At 49.4% G+C, this 18,625-nt stretch overlaps 1 protein-coding gene and 1 non-coding gene across 3 annotated transcripts in view; both read left to right on the top strand.

Annotated features, from left to right (window-relative positions):
- Positions 1-14,596, top strand: part of MICU1 (mitochondrial calcium uptake 1) — a 166,724-nt gene extending 152,128 nt beyond the window's left edge. For both annotated transcript variants that reach the window (XM_056113400.1, XM_056113401.1), the window contains 2 exons: positions 9,669-9,758; positions 13,683-14,596. In XM_056113400.1, coding sequence (XP_055969375.1) covers positions 9,669-9,758; positions 13,683-13,840 — 248 coding nt within the window. In that variant the 3' untranslated portion in view covers positions 13,841-14,596. The remainder of the gene's footprint in view (positions 1-9,668; positions 9,759-13,682) is intronic.
- On the top strand, positions 4,558-4,692 carry LOC130022764 (U8 small nucleolar RNA). Its single transcript, XR_008792301.1, has one exon. It is a non-coding gene; the product is annotated as a U8 small nucleolar RNA (small nucleolar RNA).
- Positions 14,597-18,625: the final 4,029 nt, after the last annotated feature.

Below are 18,625 nucleotides of genomic sequence, written 5' to 3'. Positions count from 1 at the left end.
CATTAGAATTAGATGATGAGCAATTGTGGGTGTTGTGGGGTTGAGGAGGCCAACTCTTGTGGCAGATGTGGTGTTGGGGCATTGGTACATGAAACCCTGTTGGAAATCATAGTGCCTAAATATTTTTTTAAGTTTTCAGACCAAACCCAGCAGTGCTCAGGTCTTACTCCTGACTCTGTGCACAAGGATCACTCCTGGTAAAGCTTGGTGAACTATATAGGATACCAGAGACTGAACCTCATTTGACCACATGCAAGGCAAGCACCTTAACCACTGTACTATCTCTCTAACCCCTTAAAATTTGTTTCAATATAGTATCAGTAGAGTACTCTGGAAATGTTTTAAAAAAAACTGTTTATGTACTGGTATGGAATTACTTTAAGATACATTGCTAAAAACATAGTGTAAAACTACATGTTTAGCATACCACCATTTTTGAGGAGGAAATGAAGAATATCTTCTTTTATGCCAAAATATATATTTAGAAAAAGTGGAGATATTAGTTGCCTTTGAATAACCAGGCTAGGGGGGAAAGATAGGGAGGGAAACTTTGAATCCTTCTCTGCCATTTAGATTCTGAAACAAGTAATGTTTTATCTAATTAATTTACATTTTTAAATTTAAAAAAGAGGGGCCGGAGTGACAGTACAGTTTATGGGGTCTTTACCTTGCACGTGGCTGACCAGAGTTCAATCCCCAGCATCCCACATGGTCCCCAAACACTGCCAGGAATAATTCCTGAGTGCAAAGCCAGGAGTAATCCCTGAGTATTGCTGGGGAAAATAAAAAAAATAAATAAATAACATTTTTTAAAAAGAGAATGAAAATCTGAAGTGTTGGAGAGGTTTTGCAAAGCAAACATGTCAGCCCATGTATGCCATCAAGGTTTCTTCACAAGAGACATGACTTGCCCCCTGTGAAATCCCTGAGGCCAAACCCAGACCCCTCACCTTCTGTTCTAGTGTGAGCACCCCTTCCTGCCTTGCTGCTTTGGTTTGGGGTCACACCCAGTGGAGCTCATGGTTTTCTCTTGGCTCTATGCTCAGGGATCACCCTTGGCAGGACTCAGGACCGAATGGCGTACCAGGGATAGAACCTAGGTGGACTGGGTGCAGAGCAAGTGCCCAGCCCACTGCACTATCGCTCCAGCCCTGCCTGAGTTACTGATTGAGACGGCTCCCCCTCCGCACCCTGGATCACTCTTACCATGCATGCCCAAATCGGGGTCAGTCTGTACCTTTAGTCCTTTAGAAATTAGACCCAAAATGGACTTCCTGCCAAATGTAATACTCTACTGGAACCAGAATGTGTCTATTAATATGTCTAGTATTTCTCCTTTCTAATAGTTCTCATCTCTCTGTCTTAATGGTTTATATGGTTTCTGCCATAAATGGGAATTATCCTGTGGGTGTGTTGGCTGCAGCTAAGACGGCCCCAGTTATGCTGGTAACAGTGTTTGTCCTTTGTAGACACAAGATGATGAGGATGCTTTCTTTTGTTTAGGGTCTATACCCAGCAATGCTCAACGGTTACCCCTGGCAGTGCACAGGGAACCATATGGGATGCCAGGGATGAAACCAGGGTGGGCTGTGTGCAAGGCATGTAAATGCGTTACCTGCTATGCTATCAGTCTAGCCCTGGGATGGGAATTTAGAATGAAGCCAGGCTGGATGATGGCAATGCGTATTACCGTTAATCCACTGGGCATAAAAACCCAGAGAAGGGCTGGAGCAATAGCACAGCGGGTAGGGCGTTTGCCTTGCACGTGGCCGACCCGGGTTCAATTCCCAGCGTCCCATATGGTCCCCCAACCACCACCAGGAGTGATTCCTGAGTGCAGAACCAGGAGTATCCCCTGAGCATCGGCTGGGTGTGACCCAAAAAGAAAAAAAAAAATCAGTGAAGTTGCCATGCAGAACAATGCTCTGAGACACAGCAAACCTAACTACAGATCTTGTGTGTGGTATGTGCCCGAACCAAGTGCACCAGCATGTCTTCTGACAGACAGGAAGCCAGAGCTTAAGGGGGTCGGCCTGCCTGGGCCTGGAAGCATCACACCAACAAGGAGTTAGCATTTCCTTTTTCTGGTTTTGTTACTGGTTTTTGCACCACTGGCAGTGCTTAGGGGACCATAATGGGTGATGGGGATTGAACCCAGGTCAGCTGCTTGCCAGTTAAGTGCTCTCTATGCTGTTCCATCGCTCCAGCCCTTCTTTTTCTCATGCTTGCCTGATTTTTTCCACTGCTCCCCTTCCCTTGCTGGAGGCCACATGCCGCCCCAGCAGGCCTGGTTGCTGTGCTCGCTTGCTAGGTTTTGGGGCTCTCCATGGCTCCCCTCTCGAAGCAGGACTCACACACACTGCCCCCGTGGCTCCCAGGGCCCTCACACCTACATGGCAGTGCCTGCTCTCAAGCGTTCTGCTGGGTGCTCGCCCACGTGCTCGGGGTGCACCCCAGGACACAGTGTGCTCCGGGGGTGACACACATTAGCTGTAGCACGCACCCCGAGTGCACTGGAGGTCTCAGAGAGCACAGCCTTCGGGGTCCCCATCAGTGCACAAGGGTGGTACTAGGGATCGAACCTCACAGCCCCCTGCGTGTGAGCCGCGTGGTTAGCCATGGGGTCATTCCACAGCCTCTGGATTTGTTACAGCGTTCATAATTGCTTCGACTCTTTAAATGGCCAGTTCCCCCAAACACTGTCCTTTGCCCTTTGCATCCCAGAGCCAGATTGAAATGTGTGTGCTGTAAGCCCCCATTGTCTTGGAAGAAGGGCCAAAAGAAAGGATGAGCACTCTTAAAGAGAAACCGCTAGCCCCTGTCCCCTCCCCCATGCCAGCTTAGGAATGCACTCAAGAATCAAAGGCCTCTGCATCCCAGGCCTTTCAGGGCCAAGGTGGGCATCGGTCCCCTCACTTAACCTTGCAGTCACAAGGCAGCTTCGGATTATCTCTGCTGCAACCCAGGAAGGCAGAGAAGATCACATGGCCACACAGCTAGAGCCCGTCAGCCCCATTTGGAGTCTCACTTTTCAGAACACCTTTGCAGTTGCTCCAAACTGGGTCACACTGTCCGTGCATTAGAGGAAACCGCGGGAAAGCTCCCTGGGTCACCTTTGTTTCATCTGCTTTTCCCTGGGTCGCTTTTCAGTCAGCCTTTTAAGTTGTCCCCCAAATTGTCAGTTCCCATTCCAAGGGAATGCTAATGTCTTCTGCTGTGCCGGGCAATCAGATCTGTATTTCAAAGCATATTGCTGGCTCCTCACATCCCCAGCTGTTCAGTAATTCCGCCCCGCCTGCCACCTCTGAGTATTCGCCAATTTGGCTGTTCTTTCACTTGAGTTATTTTTCTTACGTAGAGAGTCAGCTCAGGGACCAGAGCGATAGTGCCGCAGGAAGGGCACTTGCCTTGCACACAGCTGACCCAGGGTTCGATCCCCATCATCCCATTTGGTCTCCCCAGCCCATAAGGAGTAAGCCGGGGCTGGAGCAATAGCACAGCGGGTAGGGCGTTTGCCTTGCACGCGGAAGACCCGGGTTCAATTCCCAGCATCCCATATGGTCCTCTGAGCACCGCCAGGGGTAATTCCTGAGCGCAGAGCCAGGAGTAACCCCTGTGCATAGCCAGGTGTGACCCAAAAAGCAAAAAACAAAAACAGAACATAAGGAGTAAGCCTTGAGTACCATCAGGTATGGCCCCCCTCAACAAAAAGAATTTAAAAAATTTTTAATTAAAAAGCAAGGGTTACAGCTCATGCAGGATCAGAATTGTCCCAGTGGACGCTGGTACTCAGGAAAGGGCATCAGACAAGTTGGGAGGCCAAAGTTCTAGACCCAGCTCTGCTGCCACTTGCTTTGTGGCCATCCTGAACACAAGATTTAAATTCCCTGTCTTCTCCTTCAGTGCCAAGATTTTCTCATTCCACGTGGACCCTGGGATTCTTCTCACTGCCGCACTCTTTCCTCTGCTCAGCCACTGCGGTAAATAAGGGCTGGTGTAAGAAATTCTGGAGATTTCTTTCTGTTGAACTTTGTAGTCTTGGGCAATGCCAGGTAGTAAATTCAGGACTTGGCATGGCACAGTTTCTGCTTGTGCATTGCAGAAATCCTGATGAGGCCCAGGGCGATGGTTCATAGGCTTCGCATGCTGGAGCCCCAGTTCAGTCCTCAGCACCACATAGCTGAACACTGATCCAGAGTGGTATCATATTTTTGTGTCAATTGAAGCCTCTTCTAGATATTCTTGCCTATCCCACTCTAATAGATATCAGCCAATCTCAAGTCCACCTACTCTTTAAACAGCTGGACCGGATTTGTACAATAGAAACTTAGAGACCAGAGTCTGGGACTACGGCACTCATGATACATGTAGCCAACCCCTGTTTGATCCCCAGCACCTCATATGGTCCCCTGAGCACAGAACCAGGAGTCAATTCAGAGCACCACTGGATGTGGCCCAGAGATCAGAAAAAACTAGACACCTTAGCAACATAGGCCCTATCCAAGGTGGTTTCTGCTCCATGTCAACATCTTTCAGGTTAAAATCTAGAATCCCAGATCGTCAGGTAGGATAACCTTTGCCTCTGTTCCTCTATTCAGATGGCAGATAGAATGATGATCAAAGTCCGCAAGATTTCTGATTAGCATCTCTGCATGATTAGGGCTCGCAACACCCCAATTGCTCCTATCTGATTCTTCCTGAAAAAAAATAAAATAATAAAGTTATAATCCCAGACATTAGCACCATCATAGAAGGGAGGCCAAATTCCAGGAACGTCTCTTGTCAGCATGAGGAAGTCCAGGTCTGCATTGGGGCTGTTCTGTGTGTTGTAGTTTATGGTGACATTGCAATCGGGGGAAAATATGAACGAGACAGTTCTCAAGCCAGCTGTCAAGCACTGACTTCTAACCTGCTGTCACTCCACTTGTCTCCGGAGCTCAGAGCTTGACAATTTTCTAGCTATTTAAATGTTTTCCTTCACTGCTCTGATTCACCCCTTCGGGCTTATCTGAGGTTCCTAGACTCTGAAAGGAGACCCCAGTGAGGCTGTTTATTGCTGGTAATGACCCAGTGGTTTGTTAAAATGGATTCTCAGCTCCTGTATACAAATGATGCCAGAGCCCTCTGTGTGTGTGAGAGAGAAAATACACAAACTCTGCCTCTCCTGTCAGTTTCTAACAAGACATTCCGTGATGCCAGAACCCTCTGTGCCTGTGAGAGAGGAAATAGGACCTCTGCCTCTCCTGCCAATTTATAAAGAGGCTTTCCCGCTGGTGGCCTCCACGGGCCCCTCTCAACAACCACAGCACCACTTCTAAGAGCTTTTTATGAAAATTGTCAAGAGCTCTCACTGACATCTTTGGAATATTAGTTGATGGTTTATTTAGAGGAAAGGCCTGTCTCCACCGGGCAAAGGATGGGCGTGTGGAACGTCAAGAGGACTTGGCCATGGGCACTCTCCCATGAGAATGAAGAACTGGAGACGAGGCAAGATTTTCAGTGATGACGGCAGCCAGGGGTTGATGTGAGAAAAGGTTCCGTTGAGGAAAATCGTGTTTATCTCATGTGGAGGAAATCGTGACCTGATTCTCAGGACTTCTGTCTGTGCCCACACAGGGCAATTCAGTAGGTAATTCAGATCACAGTTTGAGTGCATTCACTTTCTTCTGGTTGGTTCTGTTTCCTCTGAGCAATCATCTGAGCTGAATTGTGTTTCCTTATTTTCTACTGAGACATACAATAGCTTTCCGTGGTCATTTGGTTTAGAGGCACACCTTGGAGAATACTGCAGTTCTGAATCAACACAAATAAAGCAAATATTGTAACAAAGCAAGCCATATAAATGTTTTTATGTCCGGTATGTGTTTAAGCTCCATGTGTGGGGCCAGAGAGTTCAACCAGCTGGAGCACAAGCTTTTCAGGCGGGAGCCCTAGGTTCAATTTCTGACACCACATAGTCCCCCGAGCACTGTTTGGGTGTGACCGCAAACCAAAAATAATATCAAATGAAGAATAAAAATTCTCTTTGGGGGTCAGGAAGAAAATGCAGCCAGTAAAGCACGCATCTACCTGCGGCCAGCTATAGTTCAATCCCCAGCACCATGTATGGTCCCACAAGCACCACCAGGAGTGATCCCTTCGCACAGAGCCAGGAGTAAGCCCTGAACACTATTGGGTGAGACCCAAAACTCCCCTCCTCAAAACAAAATTAATTTGTGTGTGTGTTTATTGTCTACGTCACAAAATAATCTTACTCAATATAAAACTGCACCTTGTAAATGTATCTGTGACACATGGTAGAAGGGCAGTAAAGGATGCTGAAACTGTTCTTGGTGTAAATTAGCCCTCTGATTTCTGTTCCTTCTCTGGGCCATTCAGTTAGCAAGAATCAGTTCTTATTGGGTCAGTTGAGAAAAATTACCTCAGGCCTATGAGGTAATTTCAAAACCTGTTTCAAAACCCCAGAACTTCAGTCTTTCATACCAAGGAATGTTGATGCCGCTTTCACCCTGACTCATCCCTGTCAACCAGAGGAAGAGTGAGAACAGTAACTCAGAGACTCCAAAGTCTAGGGCACCGCCTAGCATGTAGCCAGTGTATCTTCCAGAACCCTGAGCACACATCCTCAGCCCATCCTCACCACATGCCTCCATGCTCAGCTTCACCCTCCGCACTAGAAAGCACTAGAAACCTTCATTCTGTGTACCCGTCAGTCTAAGGCATTCTCTTTGTTCATTTGTGTAACCCCAGCAGTGCTCAGGGGTTACTCCTGGCTCTGCACTCAGAAATTACTCTTGGAAGTGCGCAGGGGACCATATGGGATGCCAGGGATCGAACCCGGGTCAGAAGTATGTGAGGCAAACTCCTTACCAGTTGTACTATTGGGCCTCGCCCAGGCTTCTCATATAGCCCTTATTTGAGTAGGAGAAAATTCACTTTAAAGTGATGAAGTGGTGCATATGCTGCCCACACCCATGTGTTGCTTGTGCCCACGTTGCCGAGCACATGTCGTGCCCAAGCACGTGTCGCCCGTATCTCCTGTCTTGAGATGTGGACTTTCATGCTTTCATATCTAATGCTGCCATGTGTGTAAGGGCTCTCTCCACACTTGGACAACCCGGGTTGTCTCTTGAGCACATTACTCTCCACTCTCTCCCACTTTCTCCCCATCCTTCCCTTCAAAACCTCCAAATAAAAATGTAATTTAAAAAAGAAAATAGATGAAGTGACTCAGACCCAACAGCACTGAAAACATGAGATCCAAACTGGCACCAGCAAACTTGAGTGGCAGGCGGGAGGGAACCTGAGGACGCTGGTGGAGGGAGGTTGACTCCGGTGATGGGATTGGTGCGCCAACGTTATGTGTCTAAAACGCAGCTCCCCATAACTTTGTAAATCGTGGTTCTTTAATTATTTTTAATTGCAAAAAAGCAAACCAAAGAGAGTGGGGGCTGGGGGGGAGGGAGGGAGGGGAGGGTGGGGAGGGGAGGGATTGCAGATCAGGTCATACAGCAAGTGAGTGGTGAAGCCAGACTGGGAATGAAACCTCGTGACTCCCTGCATCTTTCTCCTCCATCACCTTGTTTTTCTGTCCTGGCTTTTGTATCTGCTGCCCTTGGGACGGGGATGACAAAAGTGAAGTGAAAGAGAATGCAGACAGGAAGTCAGAGGAACCAAGCACCAGAGAAGACTAAGTGGGCTCCAGGCCTCTTTGCCCAAACCTGGTTGGGGCTCAGCTTCTAGAGGCTTCCCTTTGCTGGTTGATTGGAAGTAGGAATTAAGCCTCTTTGCTCTGACTTCTCCCTCACTGAAAAGGAGACCTATAAGCAAGTACCATATAAACGACACGTCTCTCTAAATAGAAAGGACTCTTTAAATAGCTGGAGGTAGGTCAGGTTTGAGGATACTGGGAGAGAAGATTGTGAAAACTGCCCAGCCTTCCTAGCTGGTTTTTTTTTAAGAACCCAGCTACTCACATGATTGCTGCTGTTTTAACAGTATGTGCAGAGAGAAGGGCTTTTTGCTGAGGTCTGCAAAAGAGAAACAAAAGAACAAAAAGATGACCTACAGAGTTCATAAAGGGGGGTGGGGGCACTCCGTATCCCAAGGGGCTCAGCTGGGGAAAAAAAACAAAGTGACTGGTGAGAACCTGGAGTGAGATAGCCAAGGAGCATTTTCACCAGGTGATGGGCTGTCAGTCAGTGAGTGAAGCCGGAGGAGGCTCTGAGCCCTCAGACTAACCCGCCTTGTTTCCTGCCCTGGCAATGTTTTGCTGCCTGGTTAAGTTCTTGACTTTCTGTTAATCGTGTTCTTTCCGGTGAGAGGATGGGGGCAAGCAGGACACTCTCCTAAGAACAGTTCTGTTTTGTCTTTTCAAAAAATTTTATAAGATGCTAGGGTGCTGCTGCTCTGGGTCTTTGGGGGGGGGGGCACTCTGCTGATAATTTCTTAGAAAAGTTTCCACAGAATGTTCTAGAATCTAGACTGTTCGAATCCCATCCTTAATTAAAAAGGTAAAGGTAAAGGCCCTCCCGTTGATCGTCGATTTGCTCGAGCGGGCCCAGTAACGTCTCCATTGGAGACTTTGTTGTTACTGTGTCTGGCATATCGAATACTCTCGGTAGCTTGCCGGGCTCTCCAAGAGGGGCGGAGGAATCGAACTCGGGTCGGCCATGTTGGCCGCTTGTAAGGCGAACGCCCTACCGCTGTGCTATTTTATCCTTAATTATTGTTGGATAATTTTTCAAGTTGCGAGGAGCAGTGTATGTGGCAAAAAAACATGCCACCTAAACCATTGTACATGCCCACATCAGTGGCATTATGGACGTTCACAGTGTGGTATAGCCAGCACCTCTATTTCCATAACAGCCCAAAGAGAAAACGAGGGTCTTGAAACCACTGATTCTCCAGCTCCCCTTCTCCCCTGCCTTCAGTAACTTTGTGTCTCTAGGAACTTAAATATCAGTATAAAAGTTACTGTTTAAACCTCCAGAAATGCAGAAACTGGAGGGAAGAATGGAACCTGGGACAAAACAGAAAAGTGTGTGATTAAGATCTCAGTTATCGGGCTGGAGAGAAAGCATGGCGTTAGGTACCTGCCTGGCAAGCAGCACCCCCTAACTTGAACCTCAGCTCCACGTTGTTTTTTTTTTAAATAATTTTTATTAGTGAAACACCATGAGGTACAGTTGTAGACTTACAAATTTTTGTGCTTGGGTTTTGATTATACAATGATCAAATACCCATCCCTCCACCAGTGCCCATTTTCCACCACCATGGATCCCAGCATCCCTCCCACCCCCATCCCCCCCTCCCACCCCGCCTCTTTGGCAGGGCATTCCCTTTTGTTCTCTCTCTCCTTTTGGGTGTTGTGGTTTGCAAAACAGGCATTGAGTGGCAATCATGTTCGGTCCATAGTCTACTTTCAACATGCATTTCCTATCCTGGGAGGATCCTCCAAACACCCTTTATTTGGTGCTCTCTTCTCTATCTGATCAGCTCCACATTTTGCCCCAAGCATTGCTGCTGGCCCAGGTGACGGATGTCTGGGAAGGCCCCTGCCTCCTGAACCTCCTGAGCGCTGCTTGGATCATTTTGTCCCCCATTCAGAGCAGGAAGAAGGAAGCTGCCCTCCCGCTGTATTGATTCGGCATCTTTCCTTCTTTCAGTGACCATGCAGCAAGTGGCCAGGACAGTGGCGAAAGTGGAACTCTCAGACCACGTGTGTGATGTGGTGTTTGCGCTCTTCGACTGTGATGGTGAGTAGAACCTTCTGGAGCAGGGCGGGAGAACCAGACCTCTGCCTGAGGGAGGAGCACTGTGGAGAACGGAGGTTCACCCACAGCTCTGGGGGTCTGCCCTTATGGGAACTGTAGCTTCCCCTTCCCTCAGTCACAGTTCGGCTCTCCGCATCGCGATGTGGAGCAACAGAACCCTTGGACCTGGCTTGTGTTTCCCGTTCGTCCTCGTAATGCCAAGTCCTCTGTAGGTCACAATTCACTGACAATCCCAAACCTTGAAAATAGAAATAAAACTTAGACCCAGCATAGCACATCCAGAGCACTTGAAGGTCGGACGAATTTGCCCGTCTCCCAGAACACATATTAGTCATTGGCATTCCATCTTGACAGTCCAGCACCCCACAGTGGTTCATGAAGTGTGACCCCCCTGTAGCTGAGCCCATTTCAAGCTCTCCTGATTCTGCTCAGGGCCTTATTGCCATGTTAGCAGATAGAATAGTGATCAGCACATGAAGCTTTGCCTGCCTTCCCTGCTTGCAGTAACCATGCCTCGTTGTGAGCTTCGTGTTTAATCTTCTCTGAGGCCTCGTTACCAGCCACATTTTCCACCGAAGGAAGCGGAGATCAGAGAAGTGAATCTTCCCAGGACCACTAAAGGAGTGACAAGATAACTCGAGGGCTTGACCCAGAGCTGTGCTGGCTTCCTGTGGCCCACCAGCCACCCCTATGGACCCTCTAGCCTGGAGCCTTTGTTTCCCTTCTTCAAGAAAACTGGCCCCAGCGTTCCCAAATCAGCTGGGAAAACGGGTTTATGTGCATGCGCCCTGCCATTGTTCTTGGCGGGAAATGACTCCTGCTGGCTTTCTCGGGCCATGGCTGAGTTCACCTTGCCTGTGTTACTCTGTCACTATCTTTGAGTGTTCCACTTAACTTCCCCACCAAACTGTGAGCTTCAGAAGAGCAGGGACAAGTCCTGTTCACCTTTCGACCCACTCCCCGCCCCCTCACCAGGATCCCAGCTAGGACTGTGCACGAAACAGGTGTTCATTAACTTCGACTCAGCGGAACTTGCGTTCCTTAAATCTTCAGCCAGCACCCTAAAACAAAGCCTGCCAAGGAAACCCCAGGTCTTGGAAGTGGCCTCATCCCGGTAGGGATGGGCTGTTTTCTCCAGCCGCCCTGTCCAACATCAAACCATGAGTCATGTGTTTCTGCTTTCATTAATTACAATTAAAGCTCAGTTCCCAGGTCTCTCTGGCTCCCTATCAAGTGCTCTGTGTGGCTTGTTGGGCCACCCTTTCGCACAGCACAGGTGAGAGCCATTTCCCTGTCACATAGTCCCATGAACAGCACTGCTGTGGAGATACTAACTTTCCCTAGATTTTGTGTTTAATCACTTTTAGAGTTGGAGATTCTTAGAAAACAAGCATACATTTGTTTTTGTAGTTTTTAAGTTTTTTATTTTTTTTTGGTGGGGGGTCACACCCAGCAATGCACAGGGGTTACTCCTGGCTCTGCACTCAGGAATCACTCCTGGAGGTACTCAGGGGACCATATGGGATGCTGGGAATCGAATCCAGGTCAGCAAGGCAAACACCTTTAGCCGCTGTACTATCGCTCCAGCCCCTGTTTTTGTAGTTTTGGACCCAGTATTCTAGAGCTGGTCCAGGTTATACTTGTGAGAATATAGGCAACCAGCCTCAGCCTTCTGAGAAATACGGCAAAGTCATATTTGGATTATCCAGCCTTTCAGAAGAGGCTCTGTCAGCCTCTCCTCAGGTCCCCTTTGGAATCTCATTCGACATCTCTGGGGCGTATTTTCCTAATTGGGAAGAAAAGATATGCAAAACTAAAATGCCATCATTATTTTCACTTGTGCAAAATCCTAATTCTGAGAATTGCAATCTTTGTGGGAACAGGGTAGGGTGCACACGTGGCAGTGCTCAGAAATCAGTCCTGGTGGCCATATAGGGTGCTGGGGATCAGTCCCTGGTCGGCTACATGCAAGGCAGGGGCCCTCCCCACTGTCCTATCGCTCTGGCCCCAGAGAATTCCAATTTTCAAATAGACTCATCCATCGAGAACCGAGAGTTGTACTTACAGATCACGTACACAAGTGCCATTCAGACAGGTCAGTGCTACCAAATTCCAGAGTTGAGTGAATGTCCTCAGAGGTTTTTTTGTTTTTTTCTTCCATTTTTGGGCCACACCCAGTGATGCTCAGGAATAACTCCTGGTGGAGCTTTTTGGTCAGGGACCATATGGGATGCTGGGGATTGAACCTGAGTTGGCCACCCACAAAGCAAGCGTCCTGCCCACAATCTTGTCACTCTGGCTCTTAAGCTTCTTTTTATACAAAATATGTGAAGGATCTTAAAGTTTTTGTCCTTTAAATTAGATTCCTGATCAGCTGATTTATTCATTCAGTGCCAGTCCAGTCAGGCCTTTAGATTTTCTTTGTCAGGGTATAATATACATACAGAAAAGTACAATACTGTAAAGTATATAGTTGGATCCACTGAAAAGCCAGACACACCTGTGCAGGCAGCATTATCCAGAAACATCCTGTTTGGGCTCCAGAGCCCTCGCCACACCCATGACTCACGGCCACAGGCTTCCTTTTCCCCGGAGAGTTGGTTCTGGTCTTGCTTGAGCAAGCACTGAGCCTATCCATATTCTGTCCAGCTAGAGAATATGGGCCAGTTTGGATTTCCAGACACTCAGCCAAAGTGGGTCATTTATTCCCTCTAGACTCCCTTCCCAGACCAAGCACCATTGGTAGAGTTCTGTTCCCACAGTGCACAGACCGCCCTGTGAGAAGCAGCTGGTGACACTGTGCTGCCTTATTCAAGTAGCTGCTGATCAGTGCAGCTTAAGGCCTTTGGGTAAAGTGGAGCCTCTAAGTTCACACGATGACTCGAGTCAGCCTCTGGAGCAGGGAGAAGGGGAAGCCATGATAAAACGGGCTGAATTCAAAGCCAAATTTTGATTTTGGCTTCCATGGCACAAATCCTTGTTCTCACTTATGTGGACAGGGGCAATGGGCAACAGGCTGCCTTAGGCTGTCCCCCTTCTCAGTGCTGTCCACACATACCCAGCCAAGGAGTCGACCTCGAATGGGACTGACCACATCTTACTCCCCTCCACCTGGCCTTTCGGGTACCTCACTGCCTAAAAGACAGACACCATCAGGAGACGTTAGATCCTCGGGCGCTCTCCCCCACCTTGGTTTCTGTGATGCACCCTCGCCTCCAGGGTCTCCCGCTTGGGCCCACTCTTGCCAATGCCAGGCAGGGACACATCCTTGGAATGGTACTCCATTTTCCTCTTGGTCAGCCTCCCCTAGTCCTGAGGATTCAGCCCTAGGAATTCTGTCCTGACCTGAATTTATACCTTCCCAGCTTGGGTTAGCTCTCCTTTTCGGTTTGGGTTTGGTTTGGGGGCCACACCCAGCAATGTTCAAGGCTTCCTCCTAGCTCTGTACTCCTGGCAGGCTTGGGGGATCCCGTGGGATGCCAGGGATTGAACCTGGGCCAGCCATGTGCAAGGCCAGTGCCCTTCCCACTGTGCTATCACTCTGTCCCCTGGGTTATCTCTTTGTCCTTTTTTGATGCCCCTTAGCATCCCTTGTTGACTCCCTTAGGGCACCTAGCACACTGCTGAAATAATGCAGTTCTCTCTCCCCAACCTGGAATCTTCTACATCTCATTTAGTCTCAGTTCCTAGTGCAGGGCCTGACCTGGAATACATTCTCATTCAACTTTCACGATACAAACTGTTGGAATTGCAGTTTGAAGGAGCGAAAACAGTGTGTGTTCAGCTACGAGAGTTGACTGTGCGTGTGACAGCACTGACTTTGGAGTCATATCAGAACAAAGGAATTTTCTCAGTGTCGTCTTCCAAGGCTTCCACCTCACCCTGTGTTGTTTTGTCCTCCACTAGGCAATGGGGAGCTGAGCAATAAGGAGTTTGTCTCCATCATGAAGCAGCGGCTGATGAGAGGCCTGGAAAAACCCAAAGACATGGGCTTCACCCGCCTCATGCAGGCCATGTGGAAATGTGCACAGGAAACTGCCTGGGACTTTGCTCTGCCCAAATAGAAACACCCAGAGATGAAGGGACCGCCGCCTCCACCCTGTCCCCCCACCCACCCCGGAACCCAGTCCCATCTGGGCCCAGCCTGATCTGCTCCTGCTTTGTGCCGGTTCTCCTGGGCATGATCATGGGGCTCGAACCATGCCCTTCTCGACCCGACCCTGCCCCAGGGTGCTGCCAAGCTCTGCCTCTGCCCAGGGGGGTCATTCCCAGAGGTCTCACACCAGGACCCAGTTCTCATGGCTCGGACCCATGGCACATCCCTGCAGTTCCTCCAGCCTCTAGAGATGGCCAGTTCTCTCGTCACCTTTGCTGTGGGTTTATGAGAACAAGGATATCCCTTGTTTCCCTCCTGCTGGGATTTTTTTTGTTCTTTCAGCTACAAGTTGGGAAAGACCTCTGGCAGGCGAAACGAAGTCTGACGGATAGAACTGAGGGTGCCGGGGGCCCCTGCCTGGCAGGAAGCCTGGCGGGAGGGAGGCCGTATCCGTGCTTCTGTGGCCCTGCCTGCTCCCAGAAGGAGATGCGTCAGCTTACCCCGCAGGTTCATTGCTCTCTCCGCTCCTTCGTTGTGCTCTCAGGATTCCCACAAGACTCCGCCTTGCCTGTGCTCGGTGAGCAGCGTGCCCTTTGCCCTCGCAGCGTGAACCTCTGAAGCCAGGGCGGCTGAGAGCTGTCCCCTCTCTGTCTTAAACACTTGTAACTGTCACTTGAACTCTTAAGTCTGCAATAAACCCTCCTCCCTCGCCCCCCAGAAAGAAGGCTCTTGTTCTTGTCTCCGTTATTTCAGGATCCCCTTTCATTTCAATTCACTGAATTCGAGATCCGCCTGGCATCACGTGGCTCTTTCTACTGGAAACTGGTTCTTATTGCAAAAGGGCTTTTAACACAGACTGTGAAAAGAATCGCAGTGTGAGACCATGTCATCCCTACTAGCTTCGACATGTCGTTAGGGTGCCGGAGGCTTAGCTTTAGTCCAGATTGGCGTGTCACAGTCGCTGACCACTCATGCTCTATGTCGGGGAGTGGGGGGGAGGCTCTGATTTGCAATATCAGTGTCAAAGACAAATTCAACTCTGCCTTGGTCAAGCAAGGCACTGCCCATGTTACATGGCAGACAGGGTTGAGCTCAGAGGACTCTTAGGTTTTCTTCCAGGTCCCTTCAGTTCTCCCCCAGAACTTCCATGGCAGGGTCTTGAGTCTGACTTAAACAGAAGCACCGCACCAGAATCTCCTGGGGTCGGGTGGGGGAGAGGGGGGTTGCCGGCACCAACTATTGTGGGGATCGATGTGTGTGTGGGGGGGGGTCAGCCAGAGAAGAGCAGGGCCTGGGCCGCACTGGGGCTCCCATTTCCTCAGGGTATTTAGCCACCTTCTTGCTCAGACCATTCCTGGGTGCAGACGAGTTTCTCCAAAGTGCTTCCTGCTTTGGGGCTGGAGCGATAGCACAGCAGGTAGGGCGTTTGCCTTGCACGTGGCCAACCCAAGTTCGATTCCCAGCATCCCATATGGTCCCCTGAGCACCGCCAGGAGTAATTCCTAAGTGCAGAACCAGGAGTAACCCCTGAGCATCGCCAGGTGTGACCCAAAAAGCAAAAAAAAAAAAAAGTGCTTCCTGCTTCTTGGCACTGGGAATTTGAACCAAACTCCGTTTACTCCTAGGAGTGCCTGAGGGGCTGGAGAAAATAGAATGGGCCAGGAGGTGGCTCAGAGGGCTGGAGCACACAGTTTTCATATGGGAAACCACATACTCTCACACCACACACACACACACACACACACGAAGAGACCAGGATCATCCTGGGAAGTTCCGAGCAACATGGCATATGGTATGGGCTTGAGACAAACTGAAAGGGCAGAGTTGGCAGATAGGCTGGGAGCACCAGGGAACGCAAGAGGCTAATATGGCCTGCTCTTTCGATTCAACTCGCATTCCTGCCTGGAGAGAATAACCGTCCCCTCCCCCCTCAAGACTCAGCCCCTCCTTGATCATCTTCTGGCCTGCCTTTGCTGTCATTTGGTGAGACTGTCAGCCACAAAGCTTAGTGGCAGGAGTGACATGACCAAAGAAACAGACCCTCCCGCCACCACCAAAAGCTGATTTAAAAATAATTCTTGGACAATGTAAGAGTGATACTAGCAGCGCCTCGATAAATTCCTCCCACACACCTACAGCTGTTCTCTACTTGTGTTGTTGTTCTCTGCTTTAAAAATAAATAAATAAAAATAACTCTTCAGTTCTAGCCTGCGGACTCTGGGCAGGGAAAGAAATGCCTGGGCTTGACCTTGAGCAGCAGCGTCAGAGCGAGCAGGGAGAAGGTGGGAAAGAGTTGCTAAGGAAACGGAGCTTGAGAACATGCCTGGTCTTCCAAACTGTCATTTAAGAGCTTGACATACTCTACCAAGATTTTGCTGACTCGAGCATATGCACCAGTACTGGGTCCACACCAGACGCCCAGCAATCACTGGTGCCAGAAGGAGCTGGGTTCCCCCACCAGAACCTCTCCTCACAGCCCCATTGGGCGACCTACCTCACAAGCAACTCTGAACAGGAAGGTTTCGTGTGGGCTTCTAGCACCACCTGCTGGCAAAAAGGCTCAGCACGGGGCCAGTGGTCGGGAGGAGGGGAGGGGAGGAGGGCTTAGGTGGCTGAAGACCAGCCTCACCTCCCAACCCCCTCCACTCCCAGAGATTCCAGGACCGGGTATCTCAGCAGCCAGAAATGGGTCAACTTGCAGAGAGATACGCTGGTATATGACTCGAACAGAGAAAGAAAAGGTGCAATCTTCTATGTTGTATTCTGGGGCCCCAGAGTTAGAATTTTTACCAGCGAATGAGGGTATAAATCAATGTATTTAACAATGTTACTGTTCTTACTGATCACCTATTATTGCCAGGCACTGAGCAAGATCTTCAAGGAGTTTGCATTAGAGAGAGAGAGAGAGAGAGAGAGAGAGAGAGAGAGAGAGAGAGAGGCAGGCAGGCTGCGGGAGGGGGGGGGAGGGGAGGTGGCAGGAGGGATATGGGGGATATTGGTGGTGGGAAATGTACACTGGTGGAAGGATGGGGGTTGGAACACTGACTGAAACGCATCACAAAAACTTTGCAACTGTATCTGGGACTGGAGCAATAGCACAGCAGATAAGGCGTTTGCCTTGCACGGGGTCAACCTGGGTTCAATTCCCAGCATCCCATATGGTCCCCCAAGCACAGCCAGGAGTGATTCCTGAGTGCAGAGCCAGGAGTGACCCCTGTGCATCGCCGGGTGTGACCCAAAAAGGAAAAAAAAAAAAACTTTGTAACTGGATCTTACAGTGATTCAATGAAATAAATAAAAGAGTTTGCATTATAGGAAGGAAAATGGGGAAAGGTAGTAATGAGTTACTGGGAGAGGATTTAGGTAAGGCAGAGGCCACCTAAACCAGATTTTGTCTTGATGAGTTTGGTGTTGGTTTGGGGCCACACCTGGCTGTGCTCAGCTTATTCCTGCCTCTGCACTCAGGGATCATTCCTGGTACGCTCGGGTGACCATATGGGGTGCCAGGGATTGAACCTGGGTTCAACGCATGCAAGACAAGAGCCTTACCCACTCCTCTCTCTGTACCCTGTTCGGTATTTTTTTATTTAAACACCATGATTTACAAAGTTATTCACAGTACACTTGTATCAGGCATTCAGTGTTCCAGCACACCAATCCCACCACCAGTGGGACCTTCTTCCATCAGTGTCCCCACTCTCCCACGCAACCCCCATGTCTGCCCCCTTTAGCACAACAAGCAAATTTACTTAATATTGCACATTCCAACAAAATGCAAGTGGAATTACCAAAAACAAAAAAGTCAGTTTGTGATCATTGTTGTTGTGTCTGGGGGCTGGAGTGATAGCACAGCGGGTAGGGCGTTTGCCTTGCACGTGGCCGACCTGAGTTCGATTCCTCTGCCCCTCTCGGAGAGCCCGGCAAGCTACCGAGAGTATTCGATATGCCAGACACAGTTGTTGTGTCTCGCAATGGTGTTTCGACTATGTCTGAGGATTTGCTGGGCTGGTTGGTCCAGAGTAACACACATTAACCTTCTGCGTTACTGTTTTTGCTCATTGAGCTTGGTGGGCTTCTCCGCAACTTTCCCACCAAACTTCCTCTGCTCTCACAGCTGTCACTGTGAAATTTAGAGACACATATGCAGCAGCCTGCTCCAGGAGCTGTGGCGCTGGGACAATTCGAGGGCTTGGCAACTTGATGAGGTTCAGTTGTAGAGCTGGGTTATTTCCCTGCCCAAAGGTGTTGGGTGTGGGCTGGGCCTTCCAGCCAGGAGGGGAATCTTCCCTCCCTCATTCTGAGAAGACCCCAGAATTCTCAAGGCCCCAGGGATCAATCTACCTGAGACAATTCAACTGCTTAGCATTCTTTCAAGATTTGTTGTGGAGCTGGGCTGTTTACTTGCTTGAGGACGTCGGGTGTATTTTGTGAGGCGCGGGGAAGGGCGGGGGAGTTGTTTTATAGGGGCCATTTCCAGCAGAGGTTGCCCAAAGTGCAGAGCAGGCTGGCATTGCTGGAGGTGCCACGTGGTGTTGGGGATAGAATTGAGGGCCTTACACGTTTGTACCACTTGAACTCTCTCTATAGGCCCTAATCAAGATCATAAATTCAAGGCACACTTACAGAGAAAGTGATTTAATTTTTAAAAATTCACTGAGATTTGGGGCCGGAGCGATAGCACAGCGGTAGGGCGTTTGCCTTGCACGCGGCTGACCTGGGTTCGATCCCCGGCATCCCATATGGTCCCCCGAGC

Source organism: Sorex fumeus, unplaced genomic scaffold (assembly GCF_029834395.1).
Source record: "Sorex fumeus unplaced genomic scaffold, SorFum_2.1 ptg000020l, whole genome shotgun sequence".
Taxonomy (NCBI): domain Eukaryota; kingdom Metazoa; phylum Chordata; class Mammalia; order Eulipotyphla; family Soricidae; genus Sorex; species Sorex fumeus.
The sequence above is the reverse complement of the archived record's forward strand: the minus strand, read 5'-3'. Positions and strand labels throughout refer to the sequence as shown.